Below are 14,089 nucleotides of genomic sequence, written 5' to 3' on the forward strand. Positions count from 1 at the left end.
CAGGTATTTCTGATGTGCATTTATACCTGCACCTAACCTGCACCAATATGTATGTAACCTGCACTGGGCTATGTAATGGATTCATATATACATGTGATGTACCTGGTGTATGGATTTATTTACTTCATTTACTGTTACCACCTAGGCTATAAGTGTAAAAGATTATTTTTTGAACAGTTTTTAGTGCGGTCCATACCTCCTAAGTCATTGGTGGTGCAGGTAATTTTCAATGTATTTTGAGCCCTGACATATGTCAATAAATTGTCATGATAAAACACATATCCCTTTCTTTTCAAGACACATCTAACTTTGATACAGATTGGTTGCATGAGAATTGAGGTATGATGATTTTTACAGAAGTTGCAATATCTACATTGTGTTCATTTGAGGTGTAATTGCTGAATCTGGAAAGTAGGGACCATTCTAGTCTGACTAGATGTACATATCTGTTTAAAGTTAAAACTTTTGATCCAACAACAAAGAAATCTCTCACCTAGAGCTTTTGACCAGTCACTCTGGTCTTCCTCAGTAGACAGACCCAGTGAAGCTTGTCACGTGGCTTCTTTGAAGTGTGACGTCAACACTGGCATGGGTCAAAGGTATCTGGTTGGATCAAAAGTTTTAACTTTAAACATGTAACTACCAACACAGATGAACTTTCATGATAGATGTACATATCATTCTTCTACAATGTATTAGCTCTTCCATATAGGTCAGCATCTCTAAGTCAGGAGAATCAGGATCATCTTAATCCTGTTGATTTCTGCATACATTTACATGAGCTAATACTGATCAGAAACTGTCATTATTGTCAGACTATGCAATGCCTGTTACCGTAGCAATGGAGGCTGTGATGACTGGTTTCCATGGTGACAGAGAATCCTGAGCTCCTATTGGACTGATTTTCACAGTGATAAAGAACCATGAGCTCCTATTGGACTGATTTTCACAGTGATAAAGAACCCTGAGCTCCCATTGGACTAATTTTCACAGTGATAAAGAGCCCTGAGCTCCTATTGGACTGATTTTCACAGTGATAAAGAACCCTGAGCTCCGATTGGACTGATTTTCACAATGATTAAAAACCCTGAGCTCCTATTGGACTGATTTTCACAGTGATAAAGAACCCTGAGCTCCTATTTGGACTGATTTTCACAGTGATAAAGAACCCTGAGCTCCTATTGGTACGTAGTTCTGGGAATGGCAACGGTTCTCACATATATGCATTCAGTACAGGAAAACCACACCTTCCAGTGAAGCATGCAATATGCATACCCAAACCTGCATTTTAATCTATTTTATTCAATCAAAGTTATAAGCTTGTTTAATATGTTAATGCCTAATTTTATTTGCAGTTTACAAAGCTGTCTTATTTATCTATACCTAAATATGATTATGCTAAATGCTATAATATATATTCTATTTATTTCACTCCATACTTTAGTATGGAGGGAAATACTGTTTTTACTGATGATTCTCCTCCTTCTTCTTCTCCTCCTGCCATTTCTTTAAATTGATTCAATTCCTTCATTTTTGGGCCAAACGACCTGGAATTTCTTATAAAGGTAGAGTGGTTAAATACCCCTAGGCGTTTTTTAATTTTTTTTTTATACAAGCTTTTACAATCGTTTTATTTGCGTTTTTAGCTGTTCCCATAGGAAAGTACTGTGGGGCGTACGCGCGTGACGTAATAAGAAAGGAATTCGGGGGCGGGCCCAAATATGGGCATATGCAAGCATGCAACAGGTGTGGCCATTTTTGTAGATCTGGCTGTTGATTGGCTGATGGCTAATTGATTTATTTTCTACCACCTACGCCTGGTAGGCACATTCTTATGTTTGTTTACAAGTTTGGCCAGCGAAAAGGAGTGTTGTAAAAGCGGTGGAAACATGATCTAGCTACAGCTACAGGGCTTTTTTTATCCAGCTAGCCAATTTCTCCCATGAAAAGACCCTGTGTTAATATGCATATTTTATGCCCGCTACGGCGAAACTGCTATCAACAATACAACAAAAGGTTCGGGTTACATTCCAGCGGCGATACCCGCCAAATAGGCAGGTAAGCTAGACATAACTGTTACATTTACATTTAGACATTTTTGCCCTCATTTTACTGGCCAAACTTAGTATTTTGCCGCAATACGTCGTAGTTATGGGTTCACCACACCACGAAGTGGTGGTGAACCCATATTGCTTTTTCTGATGTTTCTTCTCCTTCTCCTCCTTCTCCTCCTTCTCCTGCCACTTCTTTAAATTGATTCAACTCCTTCATTTTTGGGCGAAATTACCTGTAATTTCGTATAGAGGTAGAGTGGGTAAATACCCTTAGGCGTTTTTTAAATTTTTTTGATACAAGCTTTTACAATCGTTTTATTTGCTTTTTAGTGGTCCCCATAGGAAAGTACTGTGGGGGCGTACGCGCGTGACGTAATAAGAAAGGAATTCGGGGGAAGGCCCAAATATGGGCATACAAGCAGGTGTGGTCATGTTTGCAGATGTGGCTGTTGATTGGCTGTTGGCTAATTAATTTATTTACTACCATTTTCACGTACCAGCGCAGCTGGTCCACGCGGTCTCGGCCGTGGGCCATGATACTCTGATACTGGATACCGATTCTTGTGATTCCTATAAACATTTCACCTAACTACGAACTAGTTGGAAGAATTATAGCTGCATGGATGCCTGTATATGATTTTAACAAACACTGAAAATCTGACGCAAAAACTGGCAGATATTTTGCTCTTCTCTGTTGGAACAACGCAAGCGGGAGGTCAATGACCTGCGCCCCGCGAGTACTGTAAACAACGATACGCGCGCGCCACGGTATCAACAATTTTCCACAATCTTCACCGACTAGTATTATATATTCTGTTATCGATTTCTGAAGAATCACCAAAATTATAGAGTGTATCTCCTAGAAAGTCCCTTACTAGTACTTGAAGCGATCGTTACCGCCATGTTGTTCACTTTATATGACATACAATGCAGGGAGTAATGGAAACGTGTCCAGATAGCTCGGTTGGTAACGCGCAGGGCTGCAAGTCCAGACATTACGAGTTCGAACCCCGGTACACTGGATATTTTTAATTATCCTTTTTACAATTTTTAACAATTTTAACATTTTTAACAATTTCAACAATTTTAACCATTTTAACCATTTTACATTTTTAACAATTTCAACATTTAATTTTAACATTTTCGTTTTAATATCCATTGCTTTGCTTTTAACATTCCAAAACTGATTGTTCTTACTCAAGAATTTCAATAACTTCGAATGTTAGTCTTTTGTATTTTTTCAACATACAAACCAAAATCACTTTGATGTTGTCACAAAAGTAACATCTGTGCGCGCATCGGTTTTCGTTCATTTAAAAACTACAAGTACAAAACATCTGGAAACTAAGCAAACATACTCAGTAAATTGATTGCTGTAATTCCCGATTTTTTTTCACTGTACCGCAACGCAAGCGGGGGGTCAATGTTCACGGTTTTCACTGTCACCTCTGTATTGTGAACTTATCATTACAGTTAGGAAATAATTCCTGGACTTTCTTTTTCCTGCAACTGTCACCACCGTGAATATATACTTCCGTGAACATGTCCATTTTTCTCAGGCCGTGAAAATTTTGCTTCCGTTAGTAGTACTTACAATCTCGTCAAAAGTGTAAAGTAAAGCTGTCGAGATTTAAAGTGTCGTTGTATCTTTGTAAAAAAAAAAGGGAGATAATTGCCAAGTGCCAGTTTTGTAAATACCTGTCGAGATTCAAACAGCTTGTCCTTGTATAATTGCAGTATGATTTATTTAGAATCTCTCATTTTTGTTTGGGGAAGGGTATGGAGTGAAATTCCTACATTTGCTCCGAAGCAAATGTTGGCCTTTCTAGTTATTACACACTTTACAATAACGCAGAGCTGTGTTTGCTGCTACATAAGCTACAAATGTACATTTTAATTGCTCCAAATATATACTAGTAGATATTTGAATTGTCATGTTTAACCCTCAGCATGTTAACTATAAAGGTAGCAGTTTTGCACCAAATTTGTAGTGGTTATGGGGTTTTGCAGCAGGAAAAGGTTAATATACATGTATACATGAAGTACAAAGTATGACTCTGGTATATTATACATGATTGCTTCATAAAAGTGTTGAAATGGTAATGTACCACATTTGTGCTTTGATTCAAGTTAAAGCTTAAAATTGGAGGGATACTCAGAATAAAGTCTACCAACTGAGAAATATAGGTTTTGTTGTTTATTCTCTTTTAGGCAGGCTAACTCCCTTGCCAAATGTCTGACCAACCTATGTCTACTTTGCAACATTTATCCTCCAGATGAGACAAGTGGGCCAAGTCCGTATACTCTAACTTGTGGTTCCTCAAGGCAAATATATTGCCATGGGAACGGGATAGCACTGCTTTGGATAATGGTATTTAGGTACAACAGGAGGCATGGAAGGATAATTCAGTACCAAGGACAGAACTGTGGTCCCAATAGTAGCTTGTTCTAGAATGTAGGGGAGTTGTGGGAGAAATTTAAATTTTTTGAAAGTGAAGTCCAGAAAAGAACAGCGTATTTTCTTAATTATGGGATCTTTAATAGAAGCTAATTATGCAAATATTGACCTAATCTACATAATCAGTATCCAACTGCCGTATTCAACAGCATTACCTATCCGGAAGACAAAACAAATAGCCTGGGTACCATCCGTATTCGGAGCGGTGTACAGGTGGCACCCGGGCTAAAAACTAACTGGCATTTGAACTCTGGGATACCTTACATGATCTGCCTCATAAGCCAGTATGAATTTAATGTGTCTATGCTGATGTGTTAATGATCAAAGTAAAAGTAAAAACAATCAATCAGAGCCTAATGTCTTCTCGTATCTATCTGTCATCCAATTCCAACTTAGCAACAGACTTATTTGCCCAGTTTTGGCATGTTGACCACAGTCAGGGGACAACAAAATTTCTTGTTTTCTTCCCCAAATCAGGAAAAATTCAATGTGCAGGAAAAATATGATGTCATCCATACAAATTACTTGCCTAAGGCATGGCCTAAGGTATGGTTATTAGTAAGGAAACCAACATGAAATGATGATGAATAAAAATGTAGGCTATTATCATATATTAAAAGTTCTCCACAAAAGATGACAAATCCCATTGAAATTTTATCAATTTTATTTATAAAGCATTTCATGCAAAGCAGTAAATTTGGTGATGTACCAATATGGGCATACAACATGAATTTGATATGGTGCATGCATGGTGCATAAAACGTTTAAATATAGGTATATATATTCATAGACACACACACACACAGACATACACACAGTCACACACACACACACACACACAATCACACACAGTCACACACACACACACACACACACACACACACACGATTGATAATTGACTAAATTACATGTTAATTAAGCGGGCCATGCACACACATATTTACAGATCCGTGAATCATTGTCCATAAGTCGAGCCTGGTTTGTGTCCGTTGAATCCATCTGGTGTCATCATTTGTTGCACACGTGTTAATGATATTATTTTGTCATATCTGATTATCATACATCTGACATGTCTAGTTATGATACATTTGTCATATCTGGTTATGATACTTTTGTTAAATCAGGTTATCATACAATTGTCATATCTCAGGATATGATACATTTGTCATATCTGGTTTTGATACATTTGTCATATCTGGTTATAGTTGTCATATCTGGTTATGATACATTTGTCATATCTCAGTTTATGATACATTTGTCATCTGGTTTTGATACAGTTGTCATATCTGGTTATATTTGTCATATCTGGTTTTGATACAGTTGTCATATCTGGTTATATTTGTCATATCTGGTTTTGATACAGTTGTCATATCTGGCTATATTTGTCATATCTGGTTATGATACAGTTGTCATATCTGGTTATATTTGTCATATCTGGTTTTGATACATTTGTCATATCTCAGGATATGATACATTTGTCATATCTGGTTATGATCTATTTGTCAAATTGGTTATGATACATCATATCAGATATATCATATCTGGTTTTAATACATTTGTCATATCTGGTTATATTTGTCATATCTGGCTATGATACATTTGTCATATCTCAGACTGTAATACATTTGTTGTATCTCAGATTATGATACATTCATCATATCTGGTTATGATACAATTGTCATATCTCACTCAGTCTGGTTATGATACATTTTGTCATATCTGGTTTTGATGCAGTCTTGTTATATCTGGTAAAATTTGTCATGACTGGTTGTGATACATTCATTTTTAATTTACAATATATTCTTGACTAAAAACCTTAAGTATACATTTCTAATCCTTCCTTAATATTTTTTTTAACTTGTACACTTAAAGCTTTACTGGTTAGCTTCCTTGGCCTAATGAACAGAAAATACATTTTGAAAATATGATTTTTATATACATTCTATTATTTTGTTACTTTTGGTTTCAGATTACTGTCAGGTCCACCTGTGATACATTGTATTTTGTTGATATCCAAAGCATGGTCAGCCAAAACAATAAGAATTTCTTTTTTTTTCTGGACTAAAAGTATATGACAATGTTTCACACAAACCACAAGCTAGGAGCCTCAGAGTACCGGATCATTCTCTCCCTCTCTTCTCTCTGTGTCTCTTCTATTTGTCTCTCTTCTCTGCGCCTCTCTCGTCTACATTTCTCATCTCTGTCCAGCTTCTCTAACATCTCATGCATCTGATCCAGCTGGGTGAACTGGTCTTTCCTAGCCGCCGGTTGTCGTGTTTCAGGCCTGTTTGCGATGGTTTTGATCTTGTGTGCCACTCGACACACCTCCTCCCACAGGTACGCCATCATTTCCATGTCCTCAGGTTCGCTGCTCTTCACTTCCATGTACACGTCCATGATGATGGTCATGAACATGGACAGGAGGAGAAATTGGGCGGTGAACTGAAAGGACAGGAAGATGGCGGGGCCCCAGACGGGAGAGCTCTCTTCCAAGATGGCAAACTGAAATGAGCCCAGCATCATGTTGAAAAGGCTGGTGTACGTGCTCAGCAAGCTGCTGTACCCTGACATGGCGATGCCCAGGGTGAGGTTAGCTGCCAGCGCGAATGCCGTGAAGACGATGCCTGAAATGACGAAGAAACTGACGAGGGGCTTCGCCGTCTTCTTCATGGTGTACAGAAGCGCGTTGACGTGTTTGTTGAACTTGAGAAGCCGGATGAACTTGACTAAGGTGAAACAGGTGAGCGCGCCGAGCAGGTACGTGTACACCTGGTGCCACATGGCGGCTGCTCGGTACAGGTGGAACAGGACGTGTCCCTCCTTCAGGTACTCGGAGACCTCGTCTGTCATGCCCTGGGCGCGGGCGTACAGCCCCATGGCGGCCATGCCTGTGGTGATGATGAGCATCTCTAGCCAGCTCCAGGGGTCCGTCAGGTAAACCATTCCGTATGTGTTGAACTTCAGGACTGGACGGGAGAAGGAAAATGGTTTAAAAACAAGGAACCAGTACCTACATTGTACGTACAGAGATAAGAGAGGCACTAATGTCATGTCAGCTCCAGGGGTTGGTCAAGTAAGAATTAATCCCCCTTGAATTTAAGGTAGAGATAAATTTAGGCAAAGGGCATTAGGCACTTGTCATGTCAGCTCTATGGGCTGGATACAGGTAAGCAATTCCGTATAGGGAGAAGGAAATGGTTTAAACACAAGGAATACCTAGTAGAGAAAAACATTTAAAGTGACATTGGGTTTAATTTGCCATGTAACAAGAAGTAAGACAGCCATGTTAGCACTCTGTCACATCCACTTAATGTATTAATCTTAATGGCCATAGCCCTACATGAATAGTAAAAAGCTCATCAACTGACACCATTGAGTCAGCACTGCTAGAACAATTGTTGTTGTACCTAATTTTACAGTTACTGTAGTAGTACAAGTAGACCCAAGGTTGCAGTAGTACTAAACTCTCTATAACACAGGGTTCACATGCCGCTACAGTTTCAGTGCAAGTCCATCTCTCCATCGTATATACATGTAGTGTTATAACAAGCATAACACTTTCTATCACAATTCAAATGCATGACCGTCATAATTTACAATCATTGTTGTCTCACAAATCAACGTCATAAATTCATAACTCTGCTGGGTACCTATAATAATAATAATAATAAATGGTTTTTATTGTCCAAACAGTACCCGTGCAGTCGCAGCCTTTAACGGCTGAATTGATGCAGGGTATCACATACTTTGCCATACTTTGTACACTGTACAATTGTTGCGCAATAAAGTTATTTATTCATAATAATCAATACAAATCACAACAATTACAACAATCAAATAATACACATGATACACATATTTGTTCCACAATTAATTTGTGGAACTGTCGCAAGGGTCTGTGCGGCTGCCATTCGGCGCCACAAGGTGACCTCAATACGACTTTCCCCAACCAAAGTTAGGTACCCATTTACACCTGGGTGGAGTGAGGAAATTCGTGTAAAGTGCCTTTCCGAAGGGCACGACGTCGGGGAGCATGTTCAGACATGTCCCGGGTACGACTCGGAATCGAACCCGGGTCTCCCGGTTCACAGTCGATTGCTCTAACCACTACACCACCCGACGCCACCAACTAGCAATGCTACACTGGAAAAATTGGTGTTATTAGTGACTTCACAATTATAATGTTTTAGCTTGAACACCTGGTATTGAAAGATTTACAATAACACTCACCTTCCTTAACAAGGCTGAAGAGCAGAAAGATGATCAGGCCCATCCGTAGGACCAGAAGCAGGACCTGGCCTTCATGGTGAATCCTGAAGATCACCAGCTCTGTTGCCACGGAGGCACGCCCGGTGATGTGGAACTCGGTCGTCATGGTAACCACGGCAAAGAGGTTGGCGTGAGGGTTGTAGAGAACCGCCTCCGTGAAGACCGCCCGGGTCCGGTTGTCCAGCCAGTCGTTGGAGATGAGATACGTCAGGGTCCGGAGGCTGTCGTTGAGCGTCCTGCCCAGGGCGACGATGTAACCACCACTAGGGTACACACCATGCTCCCCAACGTACAGGAAACCTGGAGAGATTGTAATGAATGTAAATTCTAGGGTACAGGCGCAAAAATGTAAATCTAACCCTTGTCCTGTTGGTATTTTTACACAATATTTTCCAATAATTTCATGTCTTAATTAGGTCATAGACCCCTGACTTTTTTGCCCTGCGGTGGCATAGTTTATAATTTCCTCATTTGTTGCATTTCGCTGCGGTGTGATGCATTGCACGAGAAATACCCCAAAATCGTACCTACACAGAGTGCTAAATAGACACTGTATGTGCAAAACAACAATTGTTGGGCTCCACAGGACAAGGGCTAAATTAAGTGTCATATGGCCTTTTTTGAAGCTATAGGAGCAGTGGGTTATTAGTCCACTTTGTCTTCATCAATTCATTGACCACAGTAAGAATATTTGGTGTGCAAACATGAATCTTGTTCTTGTTCAGTCATGAGACTACAACACATCCTGTCCTTTACTGTTTCTTTGAATTGCTGCAATGTGTAGCTGCACACACACAATATATATATATCAGAATGAAATTTTGCAGCCAGTGTACTTAGTGAGCACCTCTGCATATTGAGGGCCATCAGTAGAAGTAGTACAATGTAATAATAGTACCAGTCACATTTTTTGGTGCCTTTAAGTAGTTTTTTTAGGTCACTTCATTGGCATTAAGAGTCCTCAGTCTATAGTGGCCACCTGTCTACCATGTCTTTTATGTTGAGTGGTCAATCTACATGTATGACTGTTTTTTGAGTGTACAATAAGACCGTAACTGTATGATAACTGACTGACCATTGTTGATATCCCCATACGTGTAGTCCCATGGAGACATGATGGTCCTGTTGTCAGTACTGTTGTCATGATTCGTGTAGTTGGCAGCCACACCCCAGTTGCCGTCGTAGCTGCCTGTGTCCAGTTTACTCGCAGAGTATTCATCCAGACAGCTGGCTGCGATGTGAGCCATGGCATCAGGAATGGTGCAGTCTTGTTCTGTGTAGAATACAGGAATCAGAATCAAGGAAGAACTTTATTGCACGACAATTGCACATGGTACAATGTAATTGCAAACTACATAAAGAGAGTAACAACAATAAAATAAATATGTTGAATAAGACCTAATGTCAGATAAAACCTAACATATCTTAATTATTCCAACAATAAAGGATAGCACAAGTCTTTGATAAAGTGTGGGCTAATCACAAGTTTCAGTATTTTTCCTGATAACAAAGCATTCCTAAGTTATATATCTTATTTTTTGCGTTGTGGGAACCATTACATGTAAAGATATATTCAAATCTGTCTCCAACATCGAGACTCTTGAAATCTAAGTGTGATGCAGATACAGCAACAAAGATTCAGTCCATAATTTTCCCCCATAGGTGCAAGTATTAAATGACCAGTACCCAAGAAGGCCACCTGTCCAAGAAGACCACTTCACCTCAGTCTCCTGTGCGGCCTTCTTGGACAGGTTTGTCTGTACAGCAATTCTAGTTTGATGTAAACATGATATAACCATTGTGTAACTCTGCATGAATGTTTTTCTGACTTGCTGTGACCTGGTTTTTAAAGGTAAGCTTGAATTTAAGACTATGCATCATAACTACAAATAGTCATTTTTAAGAAAAAACAAAGAATGACTGTGATCTTAAGAAATAACTAGAATTGTTTACTCCTGAACTTAGTTCTAATACAAATTATATTTATTTCTAAACTAGAGTTCCCCGATCTCATACCTTCGCCAAATGACTGACAAATTATAGATTAGATTATTCCCCCCTGATTTAAGAAATAGGAACCTAATTTTCACGAATTATATCATTTTATCATAATCTCAACCAAAAGACAGTCTTATATAAACAAACAAGGCATTCTTCTAGTATTTCCTAATAAATTATGCAAATGAGGTCCTGATTTGAATAAATTATGTTTAATGATGTTCACCTCAACTTAACTTTCAAATACCATAAGTATGAAATTACAGGCAGTTATCATTACATAATTATAAAATTTTCTCATTAATTATGCAAATTAAGTCATTATTAACATAATCAATATCTGCCTGTGTTTCTCTCGTTGTCAATTACCAATGTCACAAGCTTCAATTGTCTTATTATGGAATGCAGCTGATTTATAGAATTTCCCCATAAATTATGCAAATTACATCCATATTCGCATAATTGTCACATAATTATATTAAGCATCACGTAAGCTACCTACATACCAAAAATCACGACGATCCATCAACCGGTTATTGAGTTATCCTCTTTTGAATATTTTCAAGAATATATCCCTGCAGTTCCAGAGCAAGCCACTAGGGGGCCCAAACTCACGTCACTTCTTCCCCAGCACAAGAGCTACCTACCACCCAAATTTCATCACCATAACATGTCTAGATCATGAGATATCAAAACCGGAAGTTCAGCTGCAGTACCATAACAAGCCGCTAGGGGGTCCAAAATCTAATCATTTTGAGGTCTCATCAAGACCTACCCACCTACCAAGTATCAAGACAATCCATCAAGGCCTTCTCAAGTTATCGTGTTGACAGACAGACAGACAGACAGACAGACACACACACACACACACACATACACGAACGCCTCTGAAAACATAACCTTCTTGGCGAAGGTAATCATGCTATTGAATCACAGGCAAATTATGTATATTAAGGAAATGACATGCAGTAGTATGCACAGAAAGTCCCTAACCTTGTGTGATGCGAACTTGTCGTAGCTGTAAGGGGGAGATGGCGTGTGTGAGGTGCTCAGACAGAGTCAGGTTTCCCTCACACGGCCTCCCGTTGTACCAGGCTGGGCTGTGGACAGCAGGCAGGACGTCCCGCTCCAGCCATGTCCAGTAAGATGCAGGGTCAGATATCTGGGGTAAATAGAAAACCACCAGACCCGAACTATGTGCATGAACTGTACAAATCAATTAATAAACTGGGTGCATGTTTACCAACTACTAAGAAACTTTACCATCTCAGAAAAGAACAAGAAATAGTCTTGCCTTAATTATGGGTCAGTGAGAGTTATCAAGGAATTATTGAGGTATTCAAATCTTGTTTTTCTTCAAGAACCTAATTGTAGAGTGAAATGTGCTGCCAGCAAGTACAATAGGGGCATCATCACTAGATAATTTTGAACCAGTGTGAAGTCACTAGGAGGATAGTCAGTGTGAATGTAAGTTCAGCACCAGGGACAGGACCAGTGTGAAGTCACTAAGAGGATAGTTTACAGTTAAATGTGCAAGTGTAGGAGAAACAAGTCATTTGGAGTAATACTATACATTTGTACATGTACATTGCAGCCAGCTGCTGCCAAGCCACGTGCCTGCAAAGCTCAGGTGTGTAACAATGGCAACACGGGGTGGTTACATGTTATGATTCTGTTTCATCTCGTCTCATGAATCGTTTAAGCCCTCGTAAGCCCTCCTTATGTGACAATCATTGCAAAATGGAAAGTTCTGGTACTAAAGCATCTGCAGATGATTTTTTTTTGGCCAGCAAGTGCAAGGAACCCCTGTTACAAATCGAATGGCACCCACTGGCAGATAGTGTGAGAATCTTTTACCCACCGTTGAGAAAGTGCCTTCCAGAGCACTCCTGATGGAGTTGTTCATGTAGAAGGCCAGGCTGCTCCTCTCTGTGTAGGACATGAGCATGAGGACAGACAGGAACAGGCCGTACACCACCATCTCCCGCAGGATGTGGCGGCACCTCTTCCTCCTGACACGCTGGGCTCGGTCTCTGGTCAGGGTTTCACCAGCCAGGGGGGCTGTGGCAGCCACGTCAGCAGCGGACTGTCAACAGACAAATTTTGTACACAATAAGTCCCTTAAGTCCTCTGCAGAGTCTGCCTTTTTCTGTCTGCAAGCTGTTTTAAGTAACAGTGCATTTGGGGTTCTCAATGCTTATGTCAATGTCACACTTTGTTATTACTTGGTGATTAGTGTGTAATCATGCATTAATTTAAAAAAATATTAAATAACTTCAATTTATTAATTTCAATTTGTTCTGCCATAAACGTAAATTGTACAACAAGATATAATTTAACCAATGGCTACAAGTTCTTGTTTGTTTTTATAATATAAACTATAGTATTTTTTGATTGATTGATTGATTGATTGTTTTGCATAGCTGGTATAACGCATAAGGTGTAACACATCCAGTTTTGTGCAGTATATAGGCCTAAGTACAAGCCAATTGTAAAACTGGACTTTAAAGTTTGATCTGCTTACACCAGTGAGAATGAACCCCCGGCCTAACTCTTTCTGATAAGTGCAATGAGTTCTCCAACATGCCATAGGGGTAGCTCTCCTTAAACAGCCAAGAGGACAGTCCCTAACCAAAACTAAGTACTACGTATTTTGACCTGATCCAAGTGAGAAAACAGGTGTAAGGTACTGTTACCCTTTCCAAGATCAAAACATTGGGGCCTGCTTGGGATTTGAACCCAGAACCTTTAGATTTTAAGTCTAAAACCTTAACCACAAGTTGCTTAAAGTTTCCATGCTCACCTGTTCAGCCACCTCCTGCAGGTACTCTTCATCACCTGCCACTTCTGTAGGTGGCGGGTCGTCATCTGTTGTTGGTTTCTGAGACAAACACAAACAAACATGTCAAAAACAATACTTTAAAGGCCACATCAATGCCTTAATGGCCTTTGTCATTGAATTTTTCCAGCAAAACAAAGGAGTGGATTTTCAAAATGAAAACAAAAAAGAAACAAGTGACAAAGTAATACTATGTAAATTTCAAGAAAATGTTTTTTCAAAGAGCATCAATAACATATATATGGACTATGTCTAGCTTATTAAATTAACTTAGTACAACTTGAAACTTGCATATTTTTCAATCCTGATGAAGGTGACAGAGGTTTTTGAAAATCTCTCTATACTCTTTGAGTTGGAATAAAAGTTCAACATTTTATTACTGTTACTACCAACATAGATATACCACACATGGTACGGTTGCTGAACCTGTAAAATAATTTGTCCCTTTCATTTTAATCTGCTTAAGAATGT

At 39.3% G+C, this 14,089-nt stretch overlaps 1 protein-coding gene across 1 annotated transcript in view; it reads right to left on the minus strand.

Moving 5' to 3' along the window:
• Positions 1 to 6,395: 6,395 nt before the first annotated feature.
• The window catches only part of LOC109472548 (polycystic kidney disease protein 1-like 2), a 42,494-nt gene continuing 34,800 nt past the window's right edge, over positions 6,396 to 14,089 (minus strand). The window contains exons 24-29 of the mRNA XM_019772369.1: positions 13,583 to 13,660; positions 12,641 to 12,865; positions 11,773 to 11,941; positions 9,853 to 10,054; positions 8,743 to 9,044; positions 6,396 to 7,478 (exon numbers count right to left, since the gene is read on the minus strand). Coding sequence (XP_019627928.1) covers positions 6,595 to 7,478; positions 8,743 to 9,044; positions 9,853 to 10,054; positions 11,773 to 11,941; positions 12,641 to 12,865; positions 13,583 to 13,660 — 1,860 coding nt within the window. The 3' untranslated portion in view covers positions 6,396 to 6,594. The remainder of the gene's footprint in view (positions 7,479 to 8,742; positions 9,045 to 9,852; positions 10,055 to 11,772; positions 11,942 to 12,640; positions 12,866 to 13,582; positions 13,661 to 14,089) is intronic.

Source organism: Branchiostoma belcheri, unplaced genomic scaffold, assembly GCF_001625305.1.
Source record: "Branchiostoma belcheri isolate BF01 breed outbred unplaced genomic scaffold, Haploidv18h27 scaffold1, whole genome shotgun sequence".
Lineage (NCBI taxonomy): Eukaryota > Metazoa > Chordata > Leptocardii > Amphioxiformes > Branchiostomatidae > Branchiostoma > Branchiostoma belcheri.